Genomic DNA, 18,937 nt, shown 5'->3' with positions numbered 1-18,937 from the left:
TGCAACCGCCGCTTATACCACTGCGGTTGGAAACACTCGTCTCTGGGAGGGGATCTATCAGCCCGGAAACTCCAGATACCCCTCAGCTCCTTCAGGTCTCTGGTGGGGGTCTCCCTAGGATATAACATCCCTCCGCTCAGCGCATGAGAGAGTCCGGTGCCCAGGAGCAGTAAAGTCCACAAGCTCCATTGTGCACACATTGCCGCAGGGTTACCGCACAGCCTTTCCCTGATTTGTAGCGAGGTACAACTCACGGGGGGTAGGGGTGCTGACAGGCTCTGCGGGCGTCCTGCCTGCCATGCACAGCACTGCTCCCGCCTTTCTGATTGACAGGCAGGGAGCTGTGCTGTGCTTTTCAGTGTCCCAGCTGCACTGAGAGTTCAGTCACATGCTGCCAGGCCGGCATGAGTCCAAAATCAATGTAGGGACATGTAGGGAGACCCCTAGTGGTCAGTTTTTAAAAGTAAAAAAATATAAAGATACATTTTTGTTAATCACATGGTATTGCAAAGTTGTTTTTAATACATTGATTAACAAAATATAAAAAGTTTTTTTGGTGACAGGTACTCTTTAAGGACACTCATTGGACCACCTGCAGTGCATTTGGGGGGGGGCTGCCGATGAGTGAAATTGTTGGCTGAAGATCTCCTCACCTGCTCTGCACCTCTCTGAAGATCTCCTTGTATAGTCTACCACACAGACAGACAGTACAAGTAAATCGCCGATATTACTGATCAGTGCTGTGCCATTGAATCAAAAGAAAGATAAATTGTAATAAATTGTAAAATAAATAGTAAAAAAAATTTTTTTTAGATTTAAAAAGCCCCCCCCCAATAAAAATCACCCTCCTTTACCAATTTTAAAAATAAAATAGTAAAAAATTGATATAAAAATAAACAAATGTGGTATTGCAGAAATTTTTGAATAATTTAAATATACTGTTAAAGGGGTACTCTGGCGAAAAATATCTTATCCCCTATCAAAAGGATAGGGGATGACAACTACAGCCGCTAGGCCCCCTGCATTTAGGTCTATGGGAGGAGGCGTGATGGCTACGTACTAGCCGTACTAGAAGGGGCATGGCGTGATGCCACGCTTCCATCTTCTGGATACCGCTGCTGCCAGCCTGGAGATCACGGGGTTCCCCAACAGCAGGACCCCCGTGATCTAAGACCTTATCCCTTATCTTTTTGATAGGGGATAAGATGTTTATTGCCGGAGTGGCTAAAAATATAAAAATATAAAATATAAAAATATACTACATTTAAAACTTAAAAAAATTGAATAATAAGTGATCAAAAAGTCATATAGATGCAAGATGGTAACAAGGGGGTAATTTTTATCATATTCACCTACAGAATAAAAAAACATGTGAGTTTTACCGTAGAGTGCAGGTTTTTTTCCCAATTTCCCCCGAAAAAATATTTTTGGTAAAATGAAAGATGTCATAACAATGAGGGTAGTACAAAAAATTAAAAAAAACAAGCCTCATATGGTTCTGTGGATGGAATAATAAAAGAGTTATGTCGTTTAAAAGGCAAAGGAGGAAAAATGAAAACGCAAAAATGAAAATTGTCTGTTCTAAAGGCCATAATGGGCTTAAAGAAGAAATACATTTTACATTTTAGATCGCAGTGGGTTTGTGCACTGGGGCCCCCCGCAATTGCCACGTCCCCTCCATGTATTTCTATGGGAGAACCGTTCGGCTATCTTCGGCTCTCCAATAGAGCTATATAGAGGGGGTGTGGCGGCCCCCGCTTCAGGCGTGAGGGCGTGACGTGTCGCTGTGGAGGAGGGGGGGGGGGGGGGCCAGCACTCGGACCCCCTGCGATCTGGAAGTTATTTTCCTCAAGACTTCTCCTTAAAGAGGTTAATACTAAGCCATCCTCTCTCTGGAGCCGAGGCACTATGGTGTGTAGCTATAAGGGGTGCAGAGCTAACAGTTGCACCCTGTATTGGTGGGGCCCAACTTCTTCTCAGCCACATAAGAAGACCCCAGGCAGCATTCTAGTCACAGGGTAGGTGGGGCCCTTCTTTACATTGTGCTCTGAGGGCCTCTAATCAGGTCTGGTCATGTAGGAGTCAATCCCTTTGGCTCGGCCACTATTTGCATTTTCTGTAAGTCTCTGTCATTAATATCCATTAGATTCCCTGACATGTATTTTCTTTGCCGCGCGTCACGATGTTCAGAGTTGGCAGATTCCCTCCCCGCTGTAGATCAAGAGGCCTGTGGGCTGCGACGGTAAAAAATTGAATTAAATTCCACCTACAGAAAACCGCATTCAGCGGAGGAATTATTTCTTTCCCTTCCGGAACAATCTATCTTCTGACCTGAGCTGCAATTAGGAACATTAACTGGTGCAAATATACAGCGTCCTTCAGTGTACGGTCTGTGCGGAGAGGTAGGGATCTGCAAAATCTGCACAAATAGCGCCAACTGATCGGCCCTCATGGGCTCCAAATAAGTGGAAAGGCTCCGATCAGGGGTAAAAGGACAATATCTAATTTTTAGGTCTGTATATAAGAAAGATAAACAGTGAACAGGACGTCATGTAGACTGACAGGCAGCTCCCAATCACCACAAGATAACGAAAGTTACCAAACATGATTTGTACAATTAACCCACATAATAACGGTGTGTACGAGGACATGTATCTGAATGACGTTATCCAGGATTACAAAAACAGAGATGATTTATTAAAAAAAACAGCACCACACCTGCCCTCAGGTTGTGTGTGGTATTGCAGCTCAGTTTCATTGAAGTAAATGGAGCCAGGTTGTTATACCCCACATGACCTGAGAAAGGGGTAAATGGTGTTCTTGGAAGAAATTTGTAGCATTTTTATTTCTAGATAACCCATCATTGGCTACAGTCAATCTACTTGCCTGGCCCTGATATAGTCAGATCTAGGAAACTCTCGTCAGATCTTGAAAACACAGTCTAGTCTGCAGACATCATGTTATAGGGCAGTAGGAGCTGAGAAGATTAATATATAGTTTAATGGGAAAAGATTCCATTTAACTTGAAATTTATTCATAGAAATCTCTGCTCATTCCGTGCTTAGGAGTCCAGTGGGCGGTCTTACCGAGTAATGGGCAGCCTTCTGTCTGAGTTTACATACAAAGATAACTGGTAAGGAACACCCACTGGACTCCTTGGCTCAGATTGAGTAAAGACTGAAATGAATATACACCCGCTTTTCTCATTACACCCCCTGCCGCTTCATTACATCCCATATCTTCATTATGCCCCCTGTCTCTTGATTACGCCCCTGCCTCTTTATTACGCCCCCTGTCGCTTCATTACGCCCCTGCCTCTTTATTACAACCCCTGCCTCTTCATTACGCCCCTTGTCTCTTCATTATGCCCACTGTCTCTTCATTATGCCCCTGCCTCTTTATTTCAACCCCTGCCTCTTCATTACGCCCCTGTCTCTTCATTACGCCCCTGCCTCTTTATTACGCCCCCTGTCTCTTCATTACGCCACTGCCTCTTTATTACACCCCCTGTCTCTTCATTAAATTCCCTTTCTCATTATTACACTCCCGTCTCATCATTACACACTCCTGTTTCTTTATTACATCCTGTCTCTTCATTACACCTCCCTGTCTCCTTATTACACCTCCTGTCTCTTCATTACACCTCCCAGTAACTTCATTACACCTCCCAGTAACTTCATTACACCCCTGTCTCTTCATTACACCCATGTCTCTTCATTGCACCTCCCAGTGACTTCATTACACCTCCCTGTAACTTCATTACAGCCCGGTCTCTTCATTACACCTCCCAGTAACTTCATTACACCCCTATCTCTTTATTACACCTCCCAGTAACTTCATTACACCTCCCAGTAACTTCATTACACCCCGGTCACTTCATTACACCTCCCAGTAACTTCATTACACCCCTGTCTCTTCATTACACCTCCCAGTAACTTCATTACACCCCTGTCTCTTCATTACACCTCCCTGTAACTTCATTACAGCCCGTCTCTTCATTACACCTCCCAGTAACTTCATTACACCCCTGTCTCTTCATTACACCTCCCAGTAACTTCATTACACCCCTATCTCTTCATTACACCTCCCAGTAACTTCATTACACCTCCCAGTAACTTCATTACACCCCTCCACTTCATTACACCTCCCAGTAACTTCATTACACCCCTGTCTCTTCATTACACCTCCCAGTAACTTCATTACACCCCGGTCACTTCATTACACCTCCCAGTAACTTCATTACACCCCTGTCTCTTCATTACACCTCCCAGTAACTTCATTACACCCCTGTCTCTTCATTACACCTCCCAGTAACTTCATTACACCCCTGTCTCTTCATTAAACCTCCCAGTAACTTCATTACACCTCCCAGTAACTTCATTACACCCCTGTCTCTTCATTACACCTCCCAGTAACTTAATTACACCCCTGTCTCTTCATTACACCTCCCAGTAACTTCATTACACCCCTGTCTCTTCATTACACCTCCCAGTAACTTCATTACACCTCCCAGTAACTTCATTACACCCCTGTCTCTTCATTACACCTCCCAGTAACTTCATTACACCCCTGTCTCTTTATTACACCTCCCAGTAACTTCATTACACCCCGGTCACTTCATTACAACTCCCAGTAACTTCATTACACCCCTGTCTCTTCATTACACCTCCCAGTAACTTCATTACACCCCTGTCTCTTCATTACACCTCCCAGTAACTTCATTACACCCCGGTCACTTCATTACAACTCCCAGTAACTTCATTACACCCCTGTCTCTTCATTTCACCTCCCAGTAACTTCATTACACCCCAGTCTCTTCATTACATCTCCCAGTAACTTCATTACACCCCTGTCTCTTCATTACACCTCCCAGTAACTTCATTACACCCCAGTCTCTTCATTACACCTCCCAGTAACTTCATAACACCCCTGTCTCTTCATTACACCTCCCAGTAACTTCATTACACCTCCCAATAACTTCATTACACCCCTGTCTCTTCATTACACCTCCCAGTAACTTCATTACACCCCTGTCTCTTCATTACACCTCCCAGTAACTTCATTACACCCCTGTCTCTTCATTACACCTCCCAGTAACTTCATTACACCCCTGTCTCTACATTACATCTCCCAGTAACTTCATTACACCCAGGGGTCAAGTCCTGGGGGAAAAAGTGTGGGAACTCACCCAAGATTTCCACTCAAGGGCTGGTCCTGCAGGACTCCTGCTAATGGGAACAGTGTACCTGCAGTGGAAAAAGTGCAGGAACTCAGTTCCCATGCGTTCCTGCAGAACTTGAGCCCTGGTTATAAACTTTTCCACCTTTATCTGTATACTGCTGCTGCTATCTCTATAGAATCAGGATATGTAGTTATACACCTCTCCATCCTATCTCTATTTGTATACTGCTGCTGCTATCTCTATGGGATCAGAATGTATAGTAGTATTACACCTCTCTCCCAGCTCTATCTGTATACTGCTGCTACCTCTATGGGACCAGAATATATAGTAATTATACACCTTCCTTGATAGATAGATAGATACAGGGGTCAAGTCCTGGGGAAAAAAGTGGGGAACTCGCCCAAGATTTCCACTTAAAGGGGTACTAGACATCTTATACCCTATCCAAAGGATAGGGGATAAGATGTCTGATCCCGGGGGTCCCGCCACTGGGGAACCCCACTTTCTCCCTACTGCTCCCAGCGTTCGTTTAGAGCGTTGGGTGCTGTGTCGGAGGCTCGTGACATCACGGTCACGGCCCCTCAATGCAAGTCTATGGGAGGGGGCATGAAGGCCGTCACACCCCCTCCCATAGACTTGCACGTGCACCGGATGTCTGGGGTGCCACAGCCAAGATCCTTTAGATAGGGGATAAGATGTCTAGGGGCGGAGTTCCCCTTTAAGGGCTGGTCCTGCAGGACTCCTGCTAATGGCAACTGTGTTCCTGCTGTGGAAAAGTGCAGGAACTCCGTTCCCATTAGTTCCTGCTGTGGAAAAAGTGCAGGAACTCCGTTCCCATGAGTTCCTGCAGGACTTGAGCCCTGATTACACCCCTGCCTCTTCATTGCACCCTTGTGTCTTCACTACACCTTGTCTCTTCATTTCACCTCCCAGTAACCTCATTACACCCCTGTCTCTACATTACACTTCCTGTCTCTTCATCACACTCTCTTGTCTTTTCATTATACACCCCTGTCTCTTCATTACACCCCTCTGTCTCTTCTTTTCACCCTTTGGTGTTACGCCGACCATTATGTTTCCTGCCATTGACAACCAGCCACTGTCGTCTTCGGTTGCAGTGGTGTTGTGAACGAGAAACTCGGACTGCTATGGATTGGAACCGTATCGTCTTTAGTGATGAATCCAGGATCTTTGGGATTGGTTGGTTTATAGAAGGGACTTATACGTTGCATTCCATGTGCCGTATAAGACATACAGTATAGCAGGGATGAATCCAGGATCTGTTTGGGATTAGTTGGTTTATAGAAGGGACTTATACGTTGCATTCCATGTGCCGTATAAGACATACAGTATAGCAGTGATGAATCCAGGATCTGTTTGGGATTAGTTGGTTTATAGAAGGGACGTCTACGTTGCATTGCATGTGCCGTATAAGACATACAGTATAGCAGTGGTCTCCAAATTGTCGACCTCAAGATATTGCAAAACTACAACTCCCAGCATGCCCGGACAGCCAACGGCAACATCTTGAGGTTCCTAGTTTGAAGACCAATGATGTATAGGATGAGGCAATCGACAATCAAACACAATGGGGGAAATTTATCACATCCTGTGTAGAGGAAAAGGGGTGCAGTTGCCTATAGCAACCAATCAGATTGCTTCTTTATTTTTCCCAGGCTTTTTTTTAGAAATTAAAGAAGCAATCTGATTGGTTGCTATGGGCAACTGTGCCACTCTTCCTCTGCACAGGTTTTGATAAATCTCCTCCAATATCCCCAGTGCACCATGGAAAGGACACTTCACCTTCTGACTAGCACCACCGGCTGCTCTTCCATGCTCCTCATCTCTTTTTCTCTCTTTCCTCTCAAGGTGTTATGCAGCAATTTGCGATCTCTGAGGCAACGCTAATGGCCTGGTCGTCCATGGATGGGGAAGAAGAAAGTGTCAATTCCAACCAGGAAAGACAGAGTGAAACTTACCAAGAGCTGCTGGAGAACCAGGGTAAAAAGAAATTACATTATTCACATATCTGATTTCTGGAGACTAAATAGCAGCCAAACAAAAGCCAGATATCTGGGAGACATGTCCCATCATTGGGAAACATGAGAAAAGGGTTAGGTCACAACGTTAGGCCACGGTAGTTAGGGGGTTAGAGAGTCCTGGATCAGTGTCGATTGTAAGACAGAACTTAGGAAGGAAGAACAGGAGACAAACAGAAGCAAAATCACAATAGTCTTCCCAAAAACACTCATAAAGCGCACAAAAACGAGTGCCATGCAGTGGCCGAATAATACTTCTCTATGTTGTCCACTTCTCTATGTTGTCCATATTATGCCATCACAATACCACCATATACTACCACCAAATACTACCTAAATAACTGTGCTGAAAAATATTCTGGTCCAAGTCAATTATTGGTGGCCCAGTACGGGAGGTCCAAGTCAATTATTGGTGGCCCAGTTCAGGAGATGTTACCCCATACCCTTGCTGTCCTGTCAGGCAGCCTCCTTCAGTGTCCCCAGGGCCCTTTGCACCTGTTTCCCCCCTGTACATATGTTCTGCAGTGTATTGTATTATAAAATGTGTTGTATCTTTAAGAGTTATGTCATGTGATTGTTACCCAGGAGGTACTAGTGACCAGGTGATCCCAAGAGTGACCTATGGGCTCCCTGCTAGTCTCCCCATATAAGCCCTGGGTGGAGCTTCTCTCTCTTTGAGCTCTGCTCTTCTGCTAAGCTGAGGTCCAGTGCAGTCGCCTAGTGTGTGTGTCCAGAATGTTGGAGACCTCAAAGTCAAGTCCTGCAGCCACCATCACGTCCAGTAAGCTAAAGTCACAGCTTTATGAGTCAAGTCAGTCCCTGTCATCTGTCAGGTCAGCATGGTCTGCATTCAATTGTTCAGTCCTATTACAAGTCCCAGCAAGCCCTTAAGGTCTCAGTGTCACTGGTCACCTCCTTGGGCCCTGGCTGAACTGTATAGACTTTACCATCTGTCTACCCTCAGTAAAGCTACCGTTGTCCGTAACTTGGAGTCGGAGTCTTTATTGCCCTCGTGCCTAGCCCAGGATCCAGCGGTATACCTTCGGGTGGTTTTCGGCTAAACCACGCCCTGGCAAATACAAGGGGTTAATGCCATCTGCCCCTAGGGTAACAACATCTGCCCTCATGACACCCCGCTACCACAACTTTTGGCGGCCTACATAAAGGATACGAGTGTTATCTGCTACTGTGAGCTGTACAGAGGTAGTACCTGAAAGGTTTAAGTTGGTCCGGTGTTTCCTGCACGCGTAGGCGGTCGCAGCTCCGCCCCGTCAATCCCCAGTGGTGACGCCTCTTGAATCAAGTGAGAAGGAACCAAAGAGCCGCCCTGTGTTACACAGGGGAAGATTTTACCGACCGGACCAAAACAGGAAGTTCCCTGGGCGCAGCCATATTGAAGGTTCAGGCTGCCCTGCAGCGCAGACTCTGCAAACACCAACGATTGTCAGTATTAAGTCTCCGGTGTCAGTACCTGCTAGCATTAACCCATTAGTACCTTCAAATCTGGTCGCAAGATGGATTACAACCGGGTGCCTGCAAAAATAGAGGTGCAGCATCCATAACAATATCCCCCTATCCCCATCTGTCAAGTCCAAGCAGCTGCAGCATTTCAGCAATCATCTTAATTCTTCTTAAAGCGACAGCACACTCAAAATTCAACGAGATGTCAGAACCCAGGCGACAGCACCCATTCATCTCCAGCAGCAAGGTCATCACCTGCCCCAGCAGCCAGGATCTTGCCAGCTCTACCTGCAGTCAGCATCAACAGTCCTGGTGTTCCAGAGTCTGCACCAGTATTCATGGGGAACCCTGTCCTCCCTACCTACAATGGAGACCCCTTCACCCTGAGGGATTTCAAAGAGAGAATCCAGAGTTGGTTTGTCTTTTACTCATTCCCTCCTAACCAACAGGTGCAATTGCTCACTGGACAACTACAGGGACCAGCGCTAGAGGAAGTCTGCTCCTGCAAGCCTCCAGGAAGGCAACTGTAGAGCAGATCTTTGAAGGACTGTACCAGGTATTTGAGTCCCATTCTCCATCAGAGGTATGTCTCCGGCTGTATGAAAGGCAACAATAGCCAGGTGAGACCTTGAGAGCATATGCCATAGCCCTGCAGAATGCCCTTGAGACTGTCCAAAAACTAGATGGTATAACTCCTGAGCAGGGCAATAAGTAGTTAATGGACAGATTTATTGATGGGGCCCATAACAAGTTGGACAAAGCCCAGCAGAGAATGTTAGCGGTCCAAAACCCCAACTTTTCCTTCCCTGCTTTCAAAAGACTGGCTATCTAAGTGATTGAGTCCGGAACTGAGTTAGAGGAAGCTTGTGCGCCCCTTACACCTGTTCTAGAGCCACTAGGGGCAGTAGCCAAATCTATACCACTTCTGTCACCAGCCCCCGCCCCAGTGTCCTCTACTTTGCTAGTCACTGCAGTCTCAGATTTACAGGGTGTTAGGCAGGACATTGAACAACTAACTAAGACTGTGAAGGAGCTTGCCACCCGGGCCGCTCCACCTGACTGTGAACTGCCACTGCCTAGAAAACCTGTCCCTGCTCCCCGCAATTTCAATTATCGCAATTCTCTGTCCAATAGATCCTCGGGCACTCAAAGACCCTTTTGCACTTCCTGTAACAAATCAGGACATTGGAAAATGCAGTGTTGGGATTTAAATGGATTTCCCTTGAGGTCGCAGACCGGCCTTCCGGAAAACAGTGATCAGGTCCTATCCCCGAACGACCTAAGCCAGGACTCTCACTTTATGTCGCCACCTGCCCCTATGTAAAAGTTATTGTAGAAGGTGTACCGTTGCAGGCATTGATAGATACAGAGTCACAAGTGTCTACTATACCAAAAAGTGTTTTCTATCAGCATTGGGATGCTAGTTTATTGTTTGAGCTTAATGATGTTAACTTCAGAGTAGTTACGGGTAATGGGCAACCAGTCCCCAGACATGGATACTGGGAGCCAACCATTCAGTTTGGAGAGCAGAAGTTTGCCTACAAGCGAGGCGAGATCTGCAGAGTACGAGTTCAAGACATCAGGTCGGGGACCTTACAACCCAACACGGAGACCATTATCTGGTGTTGTGCACATCCCGGAGTCAAGAATAGGGACTATCAAGCCCTGCTGGAACCTATGCAATTGGAAGATCTTTCTCTTGTTTGAGCTGTGAGAAGCCTTGTCACTGTCACCAACGGAAGAGTCCTGATGCGGTTAGTAAACCTGTCTGATTCTGCTACTGTCTTGCCCAAATACACTCCTGTAACCCATCTGTACCTCCTAGAGTCGAAAGACATTGTGACAGAACGTCTGGTGGCTCAACAGCGTGCAGCTCAAGTGGCCGGAGGATCCAGTGTGAGCCCTCCAGAGCCCTGATGAGTGCAACTCCAGGTTAGAGACAACGCTACCCCAAGGGACCAAGTCAATGAAATCATCAATGTTGCCAAGAGGTACCATGAGGCTTTCTGCAAGCACCTCACAGACTTTGGGCAGACTTCAATGATTCAGCACCGAATCCTCACAGGTGACAGCCCACCTATCAAGGAAAGATATTGTCCGGTCACACCCCGCATGTATCAGACTGTCAAGAAGATGCTGGCCGACATGAAAGAGGCAGACGTAATCCAGGAAAGTCAGAGCCCCTGGGCGGCGCCACTTGTCCTAGTCAAGAAAAAGGACGGAACCATCCGCTTATCCATTGCCATGGATCGAAGAGTCACTCACCACCCTCGGGTCGGCTGCTTACTTCTCCACCCTGGACTTAACCAGTGGATATTGGCAAGTGCCCATGGCCATGTAGGATCAGGAGAAGGCTGCCTTTGTGACACCCATGGGACTGTTCAAGTTTAAAAGTATGCCGTTTGGGCTGTGCAATGCCCCTGCTAGGTTCCAGTGTCTGATGATAAGGTGCCTGGGCCATCTGAATTTTCAAAGTGTCCTATTGTACCTGGACAATGTCATTGTGCATTCCAAGTCCTACCAGGAACACCTTAGCCACCTGTGAAACGTCTTCCAAGGGCTGATCAAGCATGGGCTGAAGATCAAACCATCAAAGTGTCATTGGCTCAAACCTCAGGTCCACTACTTGGGTCATGTTGTCAGCGCAGAGGGAGTCCAGCCTAATCCTGAAAAGGTGGAAGTTGTCAAGAACTGGCCTAACCTGAAAACGGTGAAAGATGTCAGGAGCTTCCTGGGGTTTGCGGCTACTACCGCCGTTTCATTCTTCACTTCGCCCACATTTCAGAACCGCTCACAGCCCTCTTACGGGGTACGACGAAGGAGAACTACAATGGAAGACTACCTGTTGAATGGGCCAAAGAGCAAGAGATGGCGTTTCAAGCTCTCAAACGTCTGCTGACAGAACCACCCATCTTGGCGTATCTAGACTACAGTCAGCCATTTCGGCTGTATACTGATGCCAGTTTTGAAGGTCAGGGTGCTGTCTTGTCCCAAGTCCAGGAAGGGCAATAGCAAGTAATTGCCTATGCCAGTCGTAACCTGCGAGGAGCAGAGAAGAACAATGCGAATTACAGCTCATTCAAGTTGGAACTTCTCGCCCTGGTGTGGGCGTGACCGAAAAGTTCAAAGACTATTTGGCTGCCATGCCATTTACTGTCTACACAAATCATAACCCGTTGGCCCACCTGAAAACTGCCAAGTTGGGTGCCATTGAGAAGCGTTGAGCTTCAATATAAGCCAATTACAGATTCACCATCAAGTACAGAAGCGGCAAGTCGAATGTCATTGCTGACGTACTGTCTAGGCTGACCCCCAGTGAAGAACCCCCTGTTGAAGACGTGTGGGAAGACATGCAGATGCCCCCAGTCTACCAATGGTTCATGAACCAGAATGTTGTGACTGCCTTCATGGACGGTGAATTCAGGTCCAAAAAGGTTAAAGAAGACCTATACACCTGGAAGACTCTTCAGGATGAAAGTCGAGTCATGGGGGATCTGTTGGACTACCTTCTTGCGAAAAAGGTACCAACCCGTCTAAGCCGGGCCCGGGGTGACCATGAGCGGAAACATCTGTGGCGACAGAGGAAGCCACTGTTTGTGCACAAAGGACTGTTGTACCGAAATTCTTTGGATCCGGTCTCTGGCGTTTGACTTAATCAGATTCTGGTTCCCCGAAGAGATGCGGCAATGGTCCTCAACGCATACCATGATCAGTCGGGACACTTTGGAATCCACAAGACTGAAGCTACTGTTAGGCGAAGATTCTATTGGATTGGGATGCGGAACAACATTGAGAAATGGTGCAGTGAATGTGCTGTCTGTAACGTCACCAATAATGTGCGCAAGGACGCAAGAGCACCCCTCCATTCCATCCAGAGTGAAAGGCCTAACCAGTTGGTCGTGCTAGACCATGTCATGTTGTCTCTTACCCGGTCCGGGTACACCTATGCTCTCACCATGCTGGATCACTACTCTAAATGGGTTTTCGTTGCCCCCGTCAAAGATCTCACAGCCAAGACAGCGGCCCAAATGTTCTACTCCAATTGGTTGCAAACCCTTTGGTGTCCAGAGTCTGTCCCAACGGACTGTGGAACGGCCTTCGAAGAGCTGTGTCAATTCCATGCCTGCAGGAAACTCTGGACTACTGCTTATCACCCCCAGGGGAACGGGCTCTGTGAGCGAACCAATCAAGTCTTCATCCACATGTTGCGAGCAGCCTCCATCTCAAGACAAGAAGAGTGGCCCCAACTGCTGCCTGAACTATTGGAGATCTATAATAACACAGTCCATTGTTCTACGGGGTACACCCCTTTCTACGTGATGATGGGGCGACATGGACAGCTACCTATAGACAGAACATTTGGGCCCCGTTCAACAACTCTCCGCAAGCCTCCCTGAAGTGGGTCTCTGACCACCAGAGAAGATTCCAAGGAGCCAAAGAAATTGTTGGCAAGAAGATGGCTAAGGCTCAGCAAGACAGGACTATAGTCGTCATGCCTCTGCCAAAGCACTTCAATTGGATGACAAAGTGTGGCTGCAGAAGTTTCCAAGAACCCATAAGTTAGACTCTATCTGGGAGACATAACCGTACATGGTGACGGCCATACCCTATCCAGATTCTGATGTGTACGAAGTACAAAAGCATGGGTATGAGCCGCAAGTTGTTCACCGAAACCTGATCAAGTTGTGTCTGAAAGAAGATCTGCCAGTGCTCCCAGCACCATCTCTTCCAGCCGTCAGACCTACGTCCCAGGTGAAGGGATCCATCTATGGATTTCCCCATGTTTTCTCCGAGACAGCCTGCGATCTTCCATGTCTCACCAACCCCGGGGCTGGACCAACTGACACTAATCTCCACACCAGTCCCAGTCTTATCACTGTTGGCTCCAGCTTATACCCCCATCTCTAGAGTGCTGACCCTTTCACCAGTCTCTCCACCACTGCTGCCAGCGACTCCAAATCCAACTAGTCCTGGACTAATACCAGATGAGTTCACTGAGGAAGAGCCAGCTGCCGTTCCAGGGGTTCCAAGAGCTCCTGAAGACTAAGGCGTTCCAGACCCTCCAGAAATGGTGTTGCGCAGGCCACAAAGGTCAACACAAGACTAATTCCTGCAAGGTACAAAGATTAGCTCACAATATAGTGTACAAGGTTATTTAAAAACACATAGTCAGTTCATATGTAAACACTTAAGTTAGGTAACATTACTTGTAGTCCCAGTCCACAAATGTCCAATGTATATATATCTGTCTAACATTTTTCTGTCCTCATGTACAGGGTACTCTACTGGCCAGAGGGTTCAGCTGAAACTAAAAGTAAAACACATGTAGAGGCAGAGTACATTATGCAGTGGTAAAATGGTTATATAGTATCACACTACTTGTCGAGTTCTGGGGAGAAGTGTTAAGAACCGAAGGGGCCCCACCAGCCAAAGCATTGGGTAAATAGCCTCCAGCAGCCCAATCTGCAAGCTTGTGTGTATTATGGTCTAAAATGTGTTCCTAGAGCAGTTACAAAGCTTGTTAATCCCACATGTTTACCAAACCAAAGAGCATGTATGGACATTTACAGAGCTACGTGGACTCATTTCTACCTTGTTCTATAACCAGACCTGTGAAGGACATTCTGCATAATGCCCCAGGAACTGTCACTAGGCCCCAGTGGCCACTTCAGTCCTCCGCCCTCCAGGACTGGGCATCGAGGAAGACTGTATTTAAGAGGGGGAGTTTGTGATGGCCCAGTTCAGGAGATGTTGCCCCGTACCCTTGCTGCCCTGTCAGGCAGCCTCCTTCAGTGTCCCCAGGGCCCCTTGCACCTGTTTTCCCCCTGTACATATGTTCTGCAGTGTATTGTATTATAAAATGTGTTGTATCTTTAAGAGTTATGTCATGTGATTGTTACCCAGGAGGTATCAGTGACCAGGTGACCTCAAGAGTGACCTATGGGCTCCCTGCTAGTCTCCCCCAAATAAGCCCCAGTCTGAAGCTAGCTTCTCTTTCTTGGAGCTCTGCTCTTGCTTCCTGCTGAGGTCCAGTGCAGTCGCCTAGTGTGTGTGTCCAGAGTGTTGGAGACCTCAAAGTCAAGTCCTGCAGCCACCATTAATTAAAGTAAGCTAAAGTCACAGCTTTATGAGTCAAATCAAGTCAGTCCCTGTCATCTGTCAGGTCAGCGTGGCTTGCATTCAATTGTTCAGTCCTGCTACAAGTCCCAGCAAGCCCTTTAAGGTCTCTAACGTCACTGGTCACCTCCTCGGGCCCTGGCTTAACTGTATAGACTTTACCAACTATCTACCCTCAGTAAAGCTACCTTTGTTCATACCTTGGCATTGGAGTCTTTATTGCCCCTGTGCCTAGCCCAGGATTCAGCGGTATACCTTGGGTGGTTTTAGAATAAACCACGCCCTGGCATCATGAATACAAGGGGTTAATGCAATCTGCCCATAGGGTAACAACATCTCCCCTCATCACACCCCACTACTACATTAGCAACACTGTTCTGGACCATGTTGAGGATGGTGGTGGAGAACCATAGGTAATGGTGGCTTTGGGACAACCATAATTTTTAGAACCATAACAGATAGAGCCGTTCCTAGAATGGGGTTCAGATAAACAAAACTGGAAAGGGTTAGAGGGAATTAGGATGTCCTACTGTTGTTGTTGTCTTGTAGGGTGAAGTAGACTGATATCAACATTAATGTGTTCTTTATGTCTTCCCTGTCCTGTCCTCCTTCTGTGTTTCCTATGAATTTTCTCCCCCAATGTGTAGACAACCTTGCACAGACACACTCTGACTGCTGGCCACATTCATACGTGTCACAAGGACTCTACTGTCTGGGCTCCTCCGAAGCATGGGCCAGCAGTGAGCAGTCACTGACAGTATCCCCGGCACCCACAGGGGTTGTAACCACAAATCCTGGACCTGAGCTTGAAGACAGACAGCTTGAAAACATCTGTGAGATTGCCCCTCAGTTACTGCACTCCAAAATATCCCCTTCAGAAGAAGACGATGCTGTCTGCCATGACTTTCAGTCTCTTTCCCCGCCACGTGAGGACTTCGAGAGCCCCCCACACAGCCGGAAGGTGTCAGATGTTGCCACATCAGGGGTGCAATCCGGAGATGAAGAGGAAGAAAGAGAAGTGGAAAACTAAGTCACTGAGGGGATCTGGAGGAAGGAAATGATTAAGAGCATAGCCGTGTGGCATCTGGGCGGGGTCATTTATCAACACTACCCGCAGGGTAAATGGCAGCTAGATGGAGTACCTAGTCCCCCAGGACAAAAACTAACGTTTTGCTGCTCTCCAACCATTTGCACTCAAGAAATGCACCCAGTCTGTAATGCGGCATGGTGCCCACCATTGAAATCTTAGGAATGTTGGGTTCCATAACCTTAAATCAATAGTCTATGGTGTTTCCATGCTGCCCCAGTCCTCTTCAGAGCAACTGATGCTGGAATTCGCACAGTGGGCCAAACCATTAGACAGATGATAGGTACCATTGTTCTCAATTTTTTCCTATTTTCATTCAATGATCCATATTTTTTCCAACCTTTATGCCTGGGAATTCTTAAATATGCATTTACTAGCCTCAGATCATACAACAAAATGTGGTCATATATAGTCCACAACCTCCTCAATGTCTATAGACTATTTTAGGCTATATTCTCCCAACACAGAACTATGGCCTAACAGATCCTTTAAAGCAGATCACACACAACATCGGCAAAGCTTATAAAATCCAGTAAATGCTTTTTTTTTAACCCTTAAATCAACAACCAGATGTGGCCATATGTGATCTGCTATTCCCTTCAAAGTACATAGTCATCTATAGGCTGTGTTCAGTTACCTCCCAGTGCTATAGTATAACACAGCCCCCTAATGCAATACAGGCTTCATAGTTGTATAATAAGCCCCCAACTTTTTCACATTTTATAGTTTTTCTTCATAGGAACCATTGTCTTCCTAGTCTTCTTATAGGTCCTACTGATGTACTTAAATAACAGCCTGGGCTGCCCATACATACTGTAGTACTTGGCCCCTTTTAGAGCAATAGACTCTCCATATATGTACAATGAGCCACCATTATAACACCATGTTCTAAAAAAAACTTTCATGAAATTATGTTGATTTTTTTTTAATGCTTACAATGCACAAATGAGAAGCAAAACAACAGCATCAAACCTTACGAAGGAAAAAACTCCAGATGCTTTAAAAGGGATCCCTTTTCTCTATTGATGCTATTTTCTTGCTCCGGGATCCACTGGGTTACAGCTGTCACAATGATCCATGGATTTAGAAAAAATATAAACTCTGTTTTCATGCCTAAGTCACATGTTCGCACTTTACTGCCCCCTGTTGGCAGCACATTGAATTGATAAATGACCCCCAGCCCATGAGAGTGTGAAATAGTGGGCATCAAGGATTGGAAAAGTGGCGACTAAGATGCGATGTGCAAAAAGAGACACAGGCTGTCTGTCTGCCCTACCACCACCGCAGAAACGTCTTCCTATGTTGTCCAAGAGATGAGGACCACCTCGCACCCCTCCCATACTCATCTGTGATAAGACAAATCCAAGACACAAAGCAGTTCTGGTGATGCCCTCTCCTGAAGTTCGCATTTCTAAAATAAGAGACAGGCTCAGGTGGTGGAAAGAAAGACTGCTCGGTTTGGGGAGGTCTCGCATGCCTTAAAGTGACCTCCTTAAAGCATCCTGAAATCATTGCCAAACCCCCCCCCCTCCCCCCCAAAAAAACTTGTATCTGCATTCCTGCCAAAGACCCCAGAGCATTGCTTCATTAACCCTATTACCTGCCAAAAATGTAAAGGGCATTGTATTTCATCGTCTTGCCAACTGTTTCCATGCCAACCCTACAAAAATTTACATGCCGGGCATTTTACAGCATCCATGTTATATCTTTTTTGTTTTAAAATTGATTGTCTTATTTTCTGGCTTGCTGGCAAAATTTATTCACAGAATTAAGTTATTAAACCCAAATAGATCTACCTGCAGAGCATTGGTCTGACAACACAGTTTTGCAAAAAATTGCCTACAGGGTAATGATGTATTCTTCCTTGTGGCAAAGACCTGCAGAGCATCATGGCACTGACCTCTTGTTCTTGGCCCATAAACCCACCCTGCGGTACTGCTGGTACTCCCCTGGTACTGCTGAGTATACTCATTGGGGGAGATTTATCAAAACCTGTCTAGAGGAAAAGTTGCTGAGTTGCCCATAGCAACCAATCAGATCGCTGCTTTCACTTTTCAGAGGCCTTTTCAAAAATGAAAGAAGCGATCTGATTGGTTGCTATGGGCAACTCAGCAACTTTTCCTCTAGACAGGTTTTGATAAATCTCACCCATTGTAGTTACCTTTTCATCCTCAAATAGCTGAAGGTACAAATCATGTTAACCTCTTCACACATGCAAATTGGACAGTACCTAAAGTTTTTAGATCATGAATGTTGTGGCCGTCAGGATTTACCTGCAGTCTGCAGATAAAGATTATGGTGATGGTCTTGTTATCGGCAAATACTTGATGTGGTGACCACTACCTGTCTCTGGATATTGGTTGTGGTGTCCTCTACCCATAATTTCTAGGGACAGGTTGTGCTGACCTCTTTTAGATACAGGTTGTGAGGACTTTTGGAATGCAGTCTAGAGTTGAGCGAACTTACAGTAAATTGGCTCGTAGCGAACCTCGCAGCTCGGCTGTTGATTATTTTAGTCTGCAGAAATAAGTTCAGCTTTCCAAGGGCTCTGGTTGCCTGCAAAAGTCCAGGATGACAGTCTTAGGTCTCCTAGGTCTGTTTCCACCTTTTCCAGGCAACTGGAGCCCTTGGAAAGCTGAACGAATTTATGCAGACTAAAGTAATCAACAGCCGAGCTGCGAGGTTCGCTATGAGCCAATTTACTGTAAGCTCGCTCAACTCTAATGGATTCTATAAACTATGGTTCTCTATCCCCAGTATGTACTATCTGCCCATACAGGTTGTGTTGATTTTGTTTAACCTGTGGATACAGCTTATGATGGCCTCCTCCTGTAAATACAGGTTGTGTTGGACTTCACCTCCAATCTACAGACAATAGATGTGGTGCCTTCGATCTCTAGATACAGTTAGTGGTAACCCTTTTTTCTTATTTGTTGATAAAGATTGTTTCTCCTGCTTATCTGCATTCCATAGACCTAGACTGTGGTTGGGCCTTTACCTGTAGATACAGGTTTTGGTGACCTCCTGGCCCTTACTCGACAGACTGTACAG

The 18,937-nt window shown here is 46.3% G+C and overlaps 1 protein-coding gene across 3 annotated transcripts in view; it reads left to right on the top strand.

The window, feature by feature from the left end:
- Nucleotides 1–17,886, top strand: part of FAM131B (family with sequence similarity 131 member B) — a 125,276-nt gene extending 107,390 nt beyond the window's left edge. For all 3 annotated transcript variants that reach the window (XM_056529094.1, XM_056529093.1, XM_056529095.1), the window contains 2 exons: nucleotides 7,052–7,183; nucleotides 15,447–17,886. In XM_056529094.1, coding sequence (XP_056385069.1) covers nucleotides 7,052–7,183; nucleotides 15,447–15,829 — 515 coding nt within the window. In that variant the 3' untranslated portion in view covers nucleotides 15,830–17,886. The remainder of the gene's footprint in view (nucleotides 1–7,051; nucleotides 7,184–15,446) is intronic.
- The last annotated feature ends 1,051 nt before the right edge of the window (nucleotides 17,887–18,937 follow it).

This window comes from Hyla sarda, chromosome 7, assembly GCF_029499605.1.
Source record: "Hyla sarda isolate aHylSar1 chromosome 7, aHylSar1.hap1, whole genome shotgun sequence".
Lineage (NCBI taxonomy): Eukaryota > Metazoa > Chordata > Amphibia > Anura > Hylidae > Hyla > Hyla sarda.
Note: the sequence above shows the minus strand (reverse complement) of the source record. Positions and strands in the feature narration are given on the sequence as shown.